This window comes from Rana temporaria, chromosome 8 (genome assembly GCF_905171775.1).
Source record: "Rana temporaria chromosome 8, aRanTem1.1, whole genome shotgun sequence".
NCBI classification, from domain to species: domain Eukaryota; kingdom Metazoa; phylum Chordata; class Amphibia; order Anura; family Ranidae; genus Rana; species Rana temporaria.
Genome location: NC_053496.1, coordinates 30,554,241 through 30,569,904, shown reverse-complemented (window position 1 = coordinate 30,569,904; position 15,664 = coordinate 30,554,241). Strand labels below are relative to the sequence as shown.

At 42.4% G+C, this 15,664-nt stretch overlaps 1 protein-coding gene and 1 long non-coding RNA gene across 2 annotated transcripts in view; one reads left to right on the top strand and one right to left on the bottom strand.

Annotated features, from left to right (window-relative positions):
- The window catches only part of RAB11FIP2 (RAB11 family interacting protein 2), a 55,683-nt gene that overhangs the window by 14,095 nt on the left and 25,924 nt on the right, over window positions 1–15,664 (bottom strand). Inside the window, exon 2 of the mRNA XM_040361487.1 lies at window positions 1,776–2,197. Coding sequence (XP_040217421.1) covers window positions 1,776–2,197 — 422 coding nt within the window. The remainder of the gene's footprint in view (window positions 1–1,775; window positions 2,198–15,664) is intronic.
- LOC120946791 lies at window positions 6,359–14,276 on the top strand. Its single transcript, XR_005750787.1, has 3 exons — window positions 6,359–6,435; window positions 13,767–13,887; window positions 14,002–14,276. It is a non-coding gene; the product is annotated as an uncharacterized LOC120946791 (long non-coding RNA).

Genomic DNA, 15,664 nt, shown 5'->3' with positions numbered 1-15,664 from the left:
ACAGTAATAACTGATGAGACAAGACAGTGGTGGAACCTTCCAAGCATGAAAGTACTAAAAACCTGATTTACCAGATTAAACACCCAATCATGTACAGAAAAAGTTCCTATTTTTTTGTATTCTCCTAAACATATCTGGGTGTTTTTTTTCCAATACATCAATAGTCAATAAATCCAGCCCTAGGAACAAAGTAGAGTACAGGCAAGTGCGGTCAATACTAATTTAGGTGGACAGACCTACCCACAAAATTGGTATTGAGTCGATATTTAAAGGTATGCCCACTGTAAAATGATTAAAAGGATCTCTGTGCAAGATAAAAACTGTACATACTGCATCACCTGTAGCAGCGTGTTGCATGTTAACAGTGACAGAGCTGCTCTACTAAATGTGCCTGCCACAGGAACTGCTCTGCATGGTTTGGGTGCCTCATGTTACACAGCTGTAATATAAAGTCTTAGCAGGGTAAACTGTCTGGGGTATACTGACCTGTGTGCCACTCCCTGTTCAGCTGCTTACACGAGAAGCTGTCAGGGTGGACATCACCTTAACATTATTGTAAGGTGATTTTGTACCTACCTTGTATTCTACATTGTTGCCTGCAGGTGGAGCTTTAGCCTTATTTTCACATGGTGTTCTTTCTCTCCTTAGCAGCTCAATTGTAAAACGTCTGCTTTTTACAGACCTCAGTAGCTCAAGCTGAAATTTACATACACAAGCAAATTTGTCCGAGCAGTGACTGATCCCTTATTAGACGGCTCACTCTGAGGTTTTATTCAGACTAAATGAGACACGCAGTGGGCAGCTACTGGTATGCTGCTTCTAGATAACCTATATTGCCCTGCCCTGGGAATGCTTTATCATATAAAACCACAGATATAAATACCTGTTTAAAATATATACATTTTTAATAAATTGCCTCCCTCCCGCCCCCCAACCATTATATTTTAAGTAGTGTCTTTCTGTTGTTAAAGTCAGTTTAACTCTATTCAGTAACAGGGATACTGCATGTATACTGTACATGAGCACTTAGTGAACATGTTGTAACACTTCAACCAAAATTGAAAATTAAACCTTGAGATAGACACAGTGAGGTTATAATATTTGTTCATTGTCCAGTCTTTCATATGGGTAAAGCTGAGTTCTACCAGTCTACTTCACTCCCTTCTGGGTCAATAATCGTGCTGATCTGGGAACCCCAGCCTGTGATGCACAATGGGAATTCTCAGACACACCCCCGCCAGCTCCCTGTTGCCTCTCATAGGAAGAAAGCCTGACTTGCATATACATATTACAGCTAACAATCATACTCAAAATTACCTTGAAAGTTCATATGTGTTTGGTAATAAAGCAGAAGAAAGAGAGGAAATTGCACAGCAATGACTGTAGGAAGTAATCTCCTACTGACCATCTGAGGTGCTCTCTGAATTCTGGCTGTGTTGGTTTCCAGAGTTAAAATGAGTGGACTTTGTATATTTAGAACAGGTTCAATGTTTACTGGACTGCAGGATACCTCACTTAATTGTTTCACTTTTTGGTTGAATTTGCTCTTTACTTGCTGTTTATAAAATGCCCACAGGCTTCACAGTCCTTCACGTGGTGACAGTCACCAATAGTCATGTCACTCTGTGAAGGACTGTGAAGCCTGTAGGCATTTTATAAACAGCAAGTAAAGAGCAAATTCAGCCAAAAGGTGAAACAATTAAGTGAGGTATCCTTCAGCCCAGTAAACATTGAACCTGACAGCAATAAAGGAAACATAGACTGAATGAACTCACCACTCTCTTCTGCAGAGCTGATGGAGTCTAACGGCTGTTTAACAGGCAGCCCACCAGAGCTGAGTCGGGCGGGAGGAGGACCGACTAAGTCTGACATGGAATGAGCAGAAGATAGACGCTGAGGCCCTAGAAGGAAAGGCTTCTTGGGTTTACTCTTGTGTGGTGAGACCTCAGTTCCTTCGCTGAAACGAGTACCATGAAGTTCACTTGTGCTGGTAATGATGGCAGAAGAGGTGTCTGATCCATCAGCCTTTCTTCCTTTCATCTTATCTTTAAGACGAGCAAACGGAGAGCGAGTCTTATCCTTCATGGAGAGATCGAACATACTGGCTGTCATATTGTTCCTCATGAACTGGATGTTTACTTTCAGATGTCCTCTGTCTTTGTTCTTTTTTCCTTGCTTTGACTCCAGTTTATACCACCTACGAGATGCAGAAAGAAAGTTTGAGAGAATGGACCATGCTCACTACCTGTACATACGTTTCAGGAATTCTACAAGGGTTCTGCCGTCTCACCACCTTTGTTTTCCACATGATTTTTTTGTGGACTTACACTAGCATATATACCAACAGAGACGATCCAATTTATAGTGAATGGTGAAGACATCTCATGTTTAAGCTGTTTCCAGACTTTTCCATTATACCTTCCTTGAGGGGCAAATAACACTTTTGCATTACAGTAATGCGCACATAACTGCAACACACACTATACAGGTTAGCACACTGCAGAGCCATTCATTTTCAATGAAGCCTCGTACACACGACCGAGGAACTCGACGGGCGAAACACATCATTTTCCTCGTCGAGTTCCTTGTTAGGCTGTCAAGGAACTCGACAAGGCAAGTTTCTCCATTCCCGTCGAGGAAAAAGAAGACAAGCCTCGTACACACAGAAAGAAACTTGCTGGGATTTTTTTTTTTGCCGAGGAAACCGGTCGTGTGTACATTTTTCGACGAGGAAACTGTCGAGGATCCCGTCGAGCCAAAAAGAGAGCATGTCTTCTTTTTCCTCGACGGGAATGGAGAAACTTGCCTTGTCGAGTTCCTCGACAGCCTAACAAGGAACTCGATTAGGAAAACAATGTGTTTTGCCCATCGAGTTCCTCGGTCGTGTGTACGAGGCTACATGCTCTCGTTTCTTGCTGGTTTTTGCCGAGAAACTCGGTCGTGTGTACGAGACCTAACATCCCAAAACACTACGTCAACACAGCTTTGACTCTTATGCCCTGTACACACGATCGGTTCGTCTGATGAAAACGGACCGATGGATTTTTTCATCAGATATCCGATGAAGCTGACTTTCATCAGTCTTGCCTACACACTAAAAATCCGATCGTGTCCAACGTGGTGACGTAAAACACAACGACGTGCTGAGAAAAATGAAGTTCAATGCTTCCGAGCATGCGTCGACTTGATTCTGAGCATGCGTGGATTTTTTCTATCAGTTTTTTAACCATAAGATAAATTTAAAACGTGTTCTATTTTTTTTCACCGATGGAAAACAAACCGATGGGGCCCACACGATCTGTTTTGTCCGATGAAAACAGTCCATCGGTCCGTTTTCATCGGACAAACCGATTGTGTGTACAGGGCATTAGGCATTGCAGCATATCACAACCAATGCGTTATGCATTGCATAGGAAGAAATGCTGTATGTATGTTATTTGTCAATTCTTGGGTGTCTGCAGTCTGTTCAAAATAAATGATCTGCCTAATGCCACGCCATGCATGTGTGGCACAACATGTGTTAATACACATGCATTAATGCCGTGCACAAAAGACGCAAAGTGTGAATGGGCTCTTAACCACTTAAGGACCCTGCACATTTACGTTGGCAGAATGGCACAGCTGGGCACATGCACGTACAGGCGCGCCCGGGACCCGGTCCGAAGCTCTGGGACCCGCGGACCCGATCGCCGATGGAGTCCCGTGATCGGTCCCTGGAGCTGAAGAACGGGGAGAGCTGTATGTAAACACAGCTTCCCCGTTCTTCACTGTGGCGGCGTCATCGATCGTCTCATCCCTTTTATAGGGATACACAATCAATGACGTCACACCTACAGCCACACCCCCCTACAGTTGTAAACACACATGAGGTCACACATAACCCCATCAGCGCCCCCTAGTGGTTAACTCCCAAACTGCAATTGTTATTTTCACAGTAAACAATGCATTTTAAATGTATTTTTTGCTGTGAAAATGACAATGGCCCCAAAAATGTGTCAAAATTGTCCGAAGTGTCCGCCATAATGTCGTAGTCACGAAAAAAATCGCTGATCGCTGCCATTAGTAGTAAAAAATAAAGAATAAATAAAAATGCAATAAAACGATCCCCTATTTTGTAAACGCTATACATTTTGTGCAAACCAACCGATAAACGCTTATTGCGATATTTTTTTTGCCAAAAATAGGTAGAAGAATACGTATCGCCCTGAGGAAAACAAATGTTTTTTTATATATTTTTGGGGGATATTTATTATAGCAAATTCTGGCAGGGCCGCCTTAATGTCGCAGTCCCAATAAAAATCGCAGATCGCCGCCATATCATAATTCTGTCCCCTATTTTGTAGGCGCTATAACTTTTGCGCAAACCAGTTGCTTATTGTGATTTTTTTTTTTTACCAAAAATATGTAGAAGAATACGTATCGGCTTAAACTGAGAAAAAAAATAGTTTTTTTTTTAAAAAAAAATTATATTTATTATAGCAAAAAGTTAAAAATATTGCATTTTTTTTTCAAAATTTTCGCTCTATTTTTGTTTTTATAGCGCAAAAAATAAAAACCGCAGAGGTGATCAAATACCACCAAAAGAAAGCTCTATTTGTGGGGAAAAAAGGACGCCAATTTTGTTAGGGAGCCACGTCGCACGACCGCGCAATTGTCAGTTAAAGCGACGCAGTGCCGATTTGCAAAAAGGGGCCTGGTCCTTTAGCTGCATTTTGGTCCGGGGCTTAAGTGGTTAAAAATGTTTTTCATTTATTAAGCAAAAAAAATAAATAACTCAGTGGTGATTAAATACCACCAAAAGAAAGCTCCAAATGTGTAAAGAAAATGATAAAAGCGTAGTTTGGGAACAGTGTTTCATGACCGCGCAATTGTCATTCAAAGTACAACAGTGCTGAAAATTGGCTTGGGCAGGAAGGGGGTAAAAGTGCCTGGTAATAAATTTCTAGCATTAGGTTGTTAACTATCTGTGAGCCTAGGTTCACACTGCTGCGAATTCAAAATCGCGGTAAAATGCACGATTTTACCGCGATTTCGCGGCCGCGGTTTTGCCGTGATTTCGGCCGCAATTTAATGTAAATCGCGGCCCGAAATCGCAAAAAGTAGTACAGGAACTACTTTTTGAAATCGCAGATGCGGCGTCGCACTGATTAGGACAGTGCCATTGCCGACAATTGCCGGCAAATGCCGCCGATTTGAGATGCGATTTGACATGTCAAATCGCATCTCAAATCGTTCCAAATCGTACCCAGTGTGAACCAGGGCTGAATGCCAGAATCTTCTCAATTCCTTCTCACATGGTGAGAATGAATTAAGGCTAATTGGATCCTTGATTCACCATATTGGTAGCCCAGTAATTAGTACCATCAAAAACGTTACACAGCCTGTGCCATGGGTGTGATAAGGCCCCTTTCACATTGAGGAGTTTTTCAGGCGGTACAGCGCTAAAAATAGCGCTGCTATCCCGCCTGAAAAACTCCTTCACTGCAGATTTAATGTGGAAGCCCGAGGGCTTTCACACTGAGGCGATGCGCTGGCGGGAGACAAAAAAATCTCCTGTCAGCAGCATCTTTGGAGCGGTGAGAGGAGCGGCATGTATACCGCTCCTTCCCATTGAAAACAATGGTAAACCGCGGCAATACCGCCCGCAATGCGCCTCTATAGAGGCGCATTGCGGGCGGTATTAACCCTTTATTGGCCGCTAGCGGGGGTTAATACCGCACCGATAGCGGCCGATTCCCACGGCAATCCCGGCGGTATAGCACCGCTATTTTTAGCGGCGATATACCGCCACCGCGGCTACAGGTCCAATGTGAAAGGGGCCTTACAGTGTGAAAGCCTTACTGGCTGACCACAGCAAGGGAATGCAAAGAAAACTTTTTTTCCAGTTGGACGGCTGCAGGAAAGAATAGGCTTTTCCATGAATGCTCCAGGTTTGTGACATCTGGAAGCTTGCCCTGGGAAAGTTTGCTGTCATTATCACTCCCCAGAGGTGGTGGACCTACATAAGAGAGGGTTGAGGTTTCTAGGCTCCAGGGGTCACCCTTTTGCCTTTAGAGGTACCTTGGCTGTATTGCTGATGCGCCCTTTTCCTGGTCACTTAGTTTCACAGTTGTGACATATTCCTTCCATTTTTTGCAGCAGACATATCAGTGCTTCAGGGGATGTTCATAGTTTGGTATATGTTTTTTTTTTTTTTTAAACCCAACCCTTTTTGTTGCTGCCCCAGAACTTTTCTCGTTCTTGTTTGTATAGCTCTTCATGACCCGGTTTGTTTGGATATGACCTCTAGCAGAGCCCGGCCTTCTAGAAACAGGTGTATTTATTTTGAGGTCATGTGACACTTTAATTGCACGCAGGTGGACTCCACTCAGCTAATTATTCAACTTCTATAGGGCAGTTGAGGTCTCGCAGCATATGGGGCGAATATTTATGCAAGTAAGTCTACCATTTTTATTTGTGAATCCTTTGAAAGCTGTGTAGATTCGTTTGTTTCCCCACTTTGACATCATGGATGATTTTTTTTATACATCAGTGGCTTAAAATCCTAATAAAATACATTTGAATTAATACGCACACATTGAAATGTTACTAATGTAACTAACACCAGTGTGGTAAAACAATCCAGCAATTGTCTTCTTTCATGTTCCAAAAGAAATTAATAAAACATTCTTTATTATTGAACAGTTTCCCTAAATTAAAATCTTATTGTGAATCAGCCATGATTCCTTAGGAAGGAATAACAAACCACAAGTTCAGATTTTAACTTTAAGGCCTCATGCAGATTGGACGTTATAATAACTTTATAAAAACACACCAGTAGCTTTTTTTTTTGTTTAGTTTTTTAGTGTTATTAAAAAAAATGATGATATATTTTATTTTTTTTAAATGGGGAAAAAACTTGCCAGTGAGCTGCATTTTTGAGCGTTTGTCTGCATTTTTTGATGTTAGAGCATTTTTACAGCTGAAAAACTTCTCTCAGAACCCATTAGTTTTGTTTTTTGTTTTTACAGCCAAAAAATGCCCCTGCCAAAAACTGCTAATAACAGCCTATGGGGGTTATTTACGAAAAAGGAAAATCCACTTTACACTACAAGTGCAAACTACTGTACACTTGGAAGTGCAGTCGTTGTAGATCTGAGGGGAAGCTCTGTTAATTTTCCTATCCAATCATGTGCAAGCTAAAATGCTGTTTTTTATTTTCCTTGCACGTCCCCCTCAAATCTACAGCAAGTGCACTTTCAGTGCAATTTCAAGTGCACTTTGTTTTCCACCTGCACCTTTTAATGCAGACGTATCATGCATTACTGCTTAACCACTGAAGACCCGGACCAAAATGCAGCTAAAGGACCTTGCCCCTTTTTGCGATTCGGCACTGCGTCACTTTAACTGACAATTGCACGGTCGTGCGACGTGGCTCCAAAACAAAATTGGCGTCCTTTTTTTCCCCCACAAATAGAGCTTTCTTTTGGTGGTATTTGATCACCTCTGCGTTTTTTATTTTTTGCGCAATAAACAAAAATAGAGCGACAATTTTGAAAAAAAAACAATATTTTTTACTTTTTGCTGTAATAAATATCCCCCAAAAATATATATATAAAAAAAAAAAAATGTCGTCAGTTTAGGCCGATACGTATTCTTCTACCTATTTTTGGTAAACATCGCAATAAGCGTTTATCGGTTGGTTTGCGCAAAATTTATAGCGTTTACAAAATAGGGGATAGTTGTATTGCATTTTTATTAATATTTTATTTTTTTACTACTAATGGCGGCGATCAGCAATTTTTTTCGTGACTGCAACATTATGGCGGAAACTTCGGACAATTTTGACACCTTTTTGGGACCATTGTCATTTTCACAGCAAAAAATGCATTTAAAATGCATTGCTTACTGTGGAAATGACAGTTGCAGTTTGGGAGTTAACCACAGGGGGCTCTGTTGGGGTTATGTGTGACCTGAAGTGTGTTTACAACTGTAGGGGGGTGTGGCTGTAAGTGTGATGTCATCGATTGTGTCCCCCTATAAAAGGGATGACCCGATCGATGCTGCCGCCACAGTGAAGAACGGGGAAGCCGTGTTTACGCACAGCTCTCCCTGTTCTTCAGCTCCGGGGAGCGATCGGCGATCGGGTCCGCGGGTCACGGAGCTTCGGACCGGGTCGCGGGAGCGCGCCGCGGGCATGACCCCACGGCTGGGCTTAAAGGACAACGTACCTATACGTTGATGTGCCCAGCCGTGCCATTCTGCCGACGTATATCGGCGTGAAGGGGTCCTTAATTGGTTGTAAAGGCAGAAGGTTTTTTATCTTAATGCATTCTATGCATTAAGATAAAAAGCCTTCTGTGTGCAGCAGCCCCCCCCCCCTAATATATACCTGAGCCCCATCTTGATCCAGCAATGTTGCACGAGAGACTCATCTGTCTTGGACCTTCCCTCCTCATAGTCTGAGAGGGCAGTGAAGTGCCATTGGCTCCTGCTGCTGTCAATCAAATTCAGTGATCCAATGAGGAGAGAGGGGTGGGGCAGGGCCTGGGCTTTGTGTCTGAATGGACACAGGAAGCTGCGGCTCGGCTCAGGTGCCCCTCATAGCAATCTGCTTGCTGTGGGAGGGGAGGGGCTAGGAGCGCCAAAGAGGGACCCGAGAAGGGGAGGATCCTGGCTGCTCTGTGCAAAACCACTGCACTGAGCAAGTAAGTATAACATATTTGTTATTTTTACCAAAAAAAAACCTAGACTTTAGTATCACTTTAACACACAATGGGGGTAATCCACAAAGATCCGGCGTAACTTAATTTTTTCCATTTAAGTTACACTGCCTTAAAATTTCTACCTAAGTGCCCGATCCACAAAGCACTTACCTAAAAATTTTTGGCTGTGTAACTTAAATTCCGCCGGCGCAAGGTGTTCCTATTTTCATGGGGGCGATTCCCATTTAAATTAGGCGCGCTCCCGCGTCGGCCGTACTGCGCATGCTTGTGACGTCATTTTCCCGACGTGCATAGCGCAAAATTACGTTACGCCGAGCTTTGTGGATTGCGACGGGTCAATAAAGTTGCGTCAAAAAAAAAAAAGATACAGCGCAAAAAAAAAAAATTAAAAAAAAATCGCGTCGCTGGACAGAAAGGTCTGTTTTTACAAGGTGTAAACAGTTTACACTTTGTAAAAGCAGCCCTAATTTTGCGTATGCAAACTAAAACTTACGGAGAAAAAACGAAGCTGAAAAGCTTCGTGGATCTCCGTAAGTGCTAATTTGCATACCCGAGGCGGCATTTCGACACAAAATGCCCCCAGCGGCGGATGCGGTACTGCATCCTAAGATCCGGCAGTGTAAGTCCCTTACACATGTCGGATCTTCTGCCTAACTATTGGAAACTGATTCTGTGGATCAGTTCCATAGTTAGGAACAGGGATACGACGGCGTAACAGCAGTTACGCCGTCGTATCCCTTTTGTGGATCTGGCCCAATGTACATGGAGCCTTACCTAAATTTGCACAAGTTCAGTCTCTACCCAGACTTAAATAGTTAATGAAAGCAGAACTAAATATCATGCAATTTTCAGTGATATTACAAGCAGGAATACATCTCAACTGAATGGCATTTGATGCATCAGATTGTTCCATGGCAGCTCATATTATATGAAGCAGCTTGTGTCATTCTCCAGCAGTAATCTCAGGCTGGGAGATTTGGGTAAATCCATATATGTATAATTGTTTCTTTTCAAAATTAAATACAGAATTCCTCAGCATTTATCTTTCCTTGCCAATATACTGGACCATTCAGTCTGTTCCTAATTTAAAATACAAACAATGGTTGCTGTTGGATACTTAATACATGTGGAAGCTGCATGCTGTGGCAGAGCTCTTCCCCTCCTATTCATGTGTATGCATCCCAGGGAGGAATGGGCGAGACTCCAGGTAAGCCTGCTCCCAATTTATATAATGCTGTATGTTTATGTTCCGCTCTCACGGCTCTCATAGATTAACAAAGGTGCTTTAAAACAGTCTACAACTTCCACAGATATACTAAGCATATAAATTTATGCAACAAAGCCTTCTGGTTTTATTTTTAACTGCACTCAGGACACAAAAACATTTATTTAAACTAATATTAACAGTTACATTTTTTGTAATAAAAGACATCTCACAATGGTTTTGCACAGAGCTGCCACCTTTTCCTTCTCTCAGGTCCTTCCCCTCCACTCCTGGCTCCTCCTCTTCTCCTGGTGCCCCCATAGCAAGCCGCTTGCACTTGGGGCACTCAAGCATGCTCGCTCCCAAGTCCTGCTCTGTGTGTCCAAAAGACACACAGAACGGGACTAAGCCCTGCCCCCCGCTCTCTCCTCATTGGCATCTTGTGATTGACAGCAGTAGGAACCAATGGCTCCCATTGCTGTGTCTCAGTCAATGGGGAGGCAGAGACCTGGGAGAGCAGCCGCTGACGTGCACATCGGAATCAGGCTTTGGTAAGTGTGTGGGGGGGGGGGGGCTTCTGGGGGGAGTTGCATACTGAAGGTTTTTTACCTTCATGCATAGAATTCCTAATTCATTAATAGCTGAGTTTGGCTGTTTCTAACCCAGTTTTTGGTCTCCTACACAGCGCTTTCAGTTAATGACTGTGTTTCAGCTACATATTGATAATCATTAGCACCTGCTTGGTACATTTGATTAATCATGCATTTGACTTTGAGGCTGGGTTCACACTACTACACTACTTTCATCCTACTTTGCTCTGTGTTCAATGTTTCCCTATGAGAGCGTCTTGTAGCGTCCTACACAAGTCGGTCTGACTTTGAAAATGCTCCCTGTACTACTTTTGGTCCTACATTGATCCTACTTCAGGCCCATTGAATATCATTGAAGTCGGACCAAAGTAGTATCCTGTTCATGAAAGTAGGATGGATGTAGGACCAATGTAGGATAAATGTAGGACCAATGTAGCAGAGCAAAGTAGGATGAAAGTAGTGTAGTAGTGTGAACCCAGCCTAATCCTACAAAATCCCTGACTTTGTGCAAGTGTACAAATGATGTTGATTTGAAGCCAAAGGGTATTCATATCAAATGTTGATTTGATTTAGATTTTTCTTCTGTTTGCTCACTTTACGGTTTTGTAAATTGATGAAAAAAGAAACACTTAAAATATATATATATATATATATATATTTGAAAGCATTCTTTCTTTACATAATTTCTTCACACCCGCCTAAAAAACATATGCACAGTACTATTGTTTATTGAATATTTTTGTTAAGCGTTAAATCACGTAAGTATCAAAACGCTACCCGGCGACGGGACCAGTTGCCATTCGCCGTAAATACAATAACAGTAAAATAACAAACATCAAAACCTTTAAAACAAAAATACCTTAAAACATTAAAAAACAATAACATAAATCAAATAAAAATAGAAAAAAAAAACAGTAAAAGAATAAAAAAGCCCAGAGAACAAGAAAAAGCCCTATCAGCCCGTCAGTTTCCACCCCCTGTCGCACAGCCATCTACCCAGCCTCCGTCCACAGAAGGGTTTTCAGTCCCCTCCTGAACCGGAGCAGGTTTGGGGTCTGCCTAAGAATTATGCACAGTACTATATATTTTTTTAATTTTTTTATTTCCATATCTGAATCTATACAACAGATTGGACGTGTCATCTTTGCTGTACACCCCTACCCCCTGAATAGTGTTTAACTTATAGGGGCTCACTTTGGAATTCCGTCTTTGTTACAGTAAATAAAACAAATTGTTTTTATTACCCTTTAGTCACTCAAGAGGGCATACTGCAAAAATAGAAATCTGCGTCTAAGTTTTTATATCAACGAACAATTTTAATTGCAACTTTATCATGTGGAATACAGACATGTCAGTGACAGTCCTGATAGCCCTTCACTTTCATCGTCATCCAGTCCTAGTTGAGCGATACAAACAGCCCTCTTCGTTGCGTGATACAGATTGTCCAGATATTCTCACGCTCTCATCTTCATGCAGATAAAACAGGGACAGCCCAGTAGTTGTGTAATGTAATACAGTAAACTGTGAAACTCTGAACCACTAGCCCCCGAAGAAGAGGTTTAATCGCTACAAACCCTGAAACTCCTCAGTAAACCTTCTGACCCAGTTCACTACTGGCCAGACTCAAGTGGTTGTTTGTATATACATCTATATGTCTGCTGATATTGTACCTGTCTTAGGCCTCGTACACACGACCGAGTATCTCGGCAAAAACCAGCAAGATACTTGCTGGGATTTTTTTTTTGCTGAGGAAACCGGTCGTGTGTACATTTTTCGACGAGGAAACTGGCGAGAATCCCGTCGAGCCAAAAACAGAGCATGTCTTCTTTTTCCTCGACGGGAATGGAGAAACTTGCCTTGTCGAGTTCCTCGACAGCCTAACAAGGAACTCGACGAGGAAAACGATGTGTTTCGTCCGTCGAGTTCCTCGGTCGTGTGTACGAGGCTTTACATAAACATATGCATCCTATTGTGACTTCTCACCAAGTCATATATTAATTTTTTACTTTTCTAATAAAATACAAATACCGTATATTTTCGAATAATTTTTTGTCAATGAGTTTCTGCCTTTTAAAGTCCCACAGAGGAATGTTCTCTATTTTGTAATGTAATACAGGTCGTCCCAATGCTCCTTAAAGGTTCACCCTAAAAACATGTATTTAACTATCCATTCAGCATAATTCTAACATTTACACTATGCTGTTTTTTTTGGGTTTTTTTTGCTGTACATACCGTCTTATTGTTGTTTTCCAGCTGAAAGTAGCCAAACTGCTAGTCGGTGCTATACGGCGCCTGCCGTGTAGAAGTGACTGCGCAGGCGCCGTATAGAGCCGGCTACTTTCGGAAAACTGGTGACGCGCCTTATGTGCCGGGAGGAAGTTTTTCACAAGGCGTCAATCATCTAGCCTCTGCATAGGAACGCCTACTCCCGCGGGAGTGAGAACCTGGAAGCCGGGTGGAAAATAACAATAAGACGGTATGTACAGCAAAAAAAAAAAAAACGGCATAGTGTAAATTAGGGTTGTCCAGATACCGATACCAGTATCGGTATCGGGACCGATACCGAGTATTTGCGGGAGTACTCGTACTCACGCAAATACCCCCGATACCTAAATAGAATACTTTCCCCCCCCTTTCCCCCCCCCGCTGCTGCCGCCGCATCGAGGGACATGGCTAGAGGGACATTGCTGCATATGTGAGGGACGTGGCTAGAGGGACATTGCTGCATATGTGAGGGACATGGCTGCATATGTGAGGGACATGGCTAGAGGGACATGGCTGCATATGTGAGGGACATGGCTAGAGGGACATTGCTGCATATGTGAGGGACATGGCTAGAGGGACATTGCTGCATATGTGAGTGACATGGCTAGAGGGACATGGCTGCATATGTGAGGGACATGGCTAGAGGGACATGGCTGCATATGTGAGGGACATGGCTAGAGGGACATGGCTGCATATGTGGGGGACATGGCTGCATATGGGGGGGGACATGGCTGCATTTGGGGACACATTTAAAAAAAGTATCGGTATTCGGTATCGGCGACTACTTGAAAAAAAGTATCGGTACTTGTACTCGGTCCTAAAAAAGTGGTATCGGGACAACCCTAGTGTAAATGTTGGCATTATGCTGAATAGAATGTTAAATACATGTTTTTAGGGTGAACCTCCGCTTTAACGCTCATTGTTATACAGTAGAACAGGGACGGTCCCAATAGTTGTGTGATACAGATGTTTCCTTACCTTTTTCTCTCATTGTACAAACAGATGGATTGGGAACAGTCCCAATAGTTGTGTGATACAGACAGTTCCACTACTATCGAATACAGACAACCCCAATGCCTCTTCAACATCATCACCATACAGATGGCTTGGACTCTTATGAAAGGTAGAGTGAAAGATGACCATGCCTACATGACTTGGCATTAATGGATAATTTTAACAGATTGGTCTATAACGTGTATTCTGTATTAATTCCTGCATGCATATTTCATCTTGGCAGCTACAGGTGTAGCTTTTGGCACCATTAGATCAGTGAAGGACACGCCATGGGTGAGAAAAAAGAATGCACATTAAGGCAAGAACGAGAGCAGGGACAGCCTAACCTCAGGTGTGTACAATATAATGCAAGGTTTTCCTGAAATGTCAAATTGCTGCCAGTAAAAAAACTATTTCCAAGCAATTCTCCAGAAGGGCAGGTGGCTGTTGCCCTGTAGAAATTATAAATAGGATGTAATGCCGTAATGGTCCATTAAGTACCTGTTCAGCAGTAAACTATGCACGAGGAGCATTGTAAGGAACACAATGTCCTACCAAAACACTTTTAGAAAACAAATAAATTAATAACTCATCATTACATGATTAAGGGGATAGGGTCACACTTTTACACGGGACAGGAGTTTCGGGTGTCTGAGAAGAGGGTCGCCATGTGACTAAATGGACCTAGTACTAATCATTCAAAGAAACGTGTGCTGGTCAAATTGAAAGCAGAATTTGAGAAAAAAATCAATCCAATGTTGGCACCACGATGCTGTTTAAGCAAGTCAGGAATGTTTTCAGTGTTAAGAGTATATGTACAGGTATGACCCAACTTTGGCCCTTATTCCCCTTTTCCCCTTCTAATTTATGCCCCAGCCTTATTTTTATTTTGCCTGTGGAAAGCAACAGCTTTTATCCGTCCTGAAAAATAATCACAAAGTGTAAAATTCTTGCAGGAGTGGCTTCTGGGAAGTTAGTTTCTACTAATGTAGGCAAGTGCCCAGAACTACATGCCCCAAGACTGTTCCCCCATATGTGGGCAGGCTCTTAAGAGTCAAAGCAGCAACATTATTTTGCTGAGAAATAAATAAATGTGTTTACTTGGAGAGGGCAGGGAGATGTGGAAGTGAAAGGAGTGATGGGATAGGTGGCTGACAATTCAGTGCTACTGATGTACTGTGCTGTCAGCTCAAACAGGAAGTTGGGATTGCACTGGATTTTTGTCAGATCAACAGATATTTTTCTGTACTCGCAGTGTTTTAAAAGGGATAAAAAAAAAGCCTTTCTCAACCCTGTAATCTCAGAGGAACCCTTAAAATAATTTATTAGATATGAAGGAACCCCTGTAAAAATTAAGTAATTGGTGGTCAATGGCAACAATGTCCTCCTCACAAGGGTGGTTAAAAGGCCACCCTTACAGACTGCTAAAAAGATCATTGGTGTCACTGTGCAGGCCCTGCCAAATGGTGTCCGAGGAATGGAATTATTGAGGAGCCATCAGATGGAAAGTGAACCAGCTACCGCTCAAGGAACCCCTAACAAATTCTGGATAGACCCCTGGTTGAAAATGGCTGGGATAAAACGTACACGTAATACAGAGATGTATTGAATATTTTTTTTTTTGTCCTGACATAAACTTCAACTTTAGAAAATACTCAAATGTGTTTAGCGCTGCAGTAATAAGTGCACCCATGCCCTGGCTCCTGAGATTTAAGTTTACAGTGAGTGAATAACATTCAGAAAAAAGCAAATGTCGAATCAGGCCTCGTACACACGACCGTTTTCCTCGACAAAATCCATCAAGAAACTCGGTGGCAGAGCTTTTTTGCTGAGGAAAACTGTTGTGTGTATGTTTTTCATTAAGAAAACTGTCGAGGAACTCAACGAGAAAAAAAGAGAACAAGTTC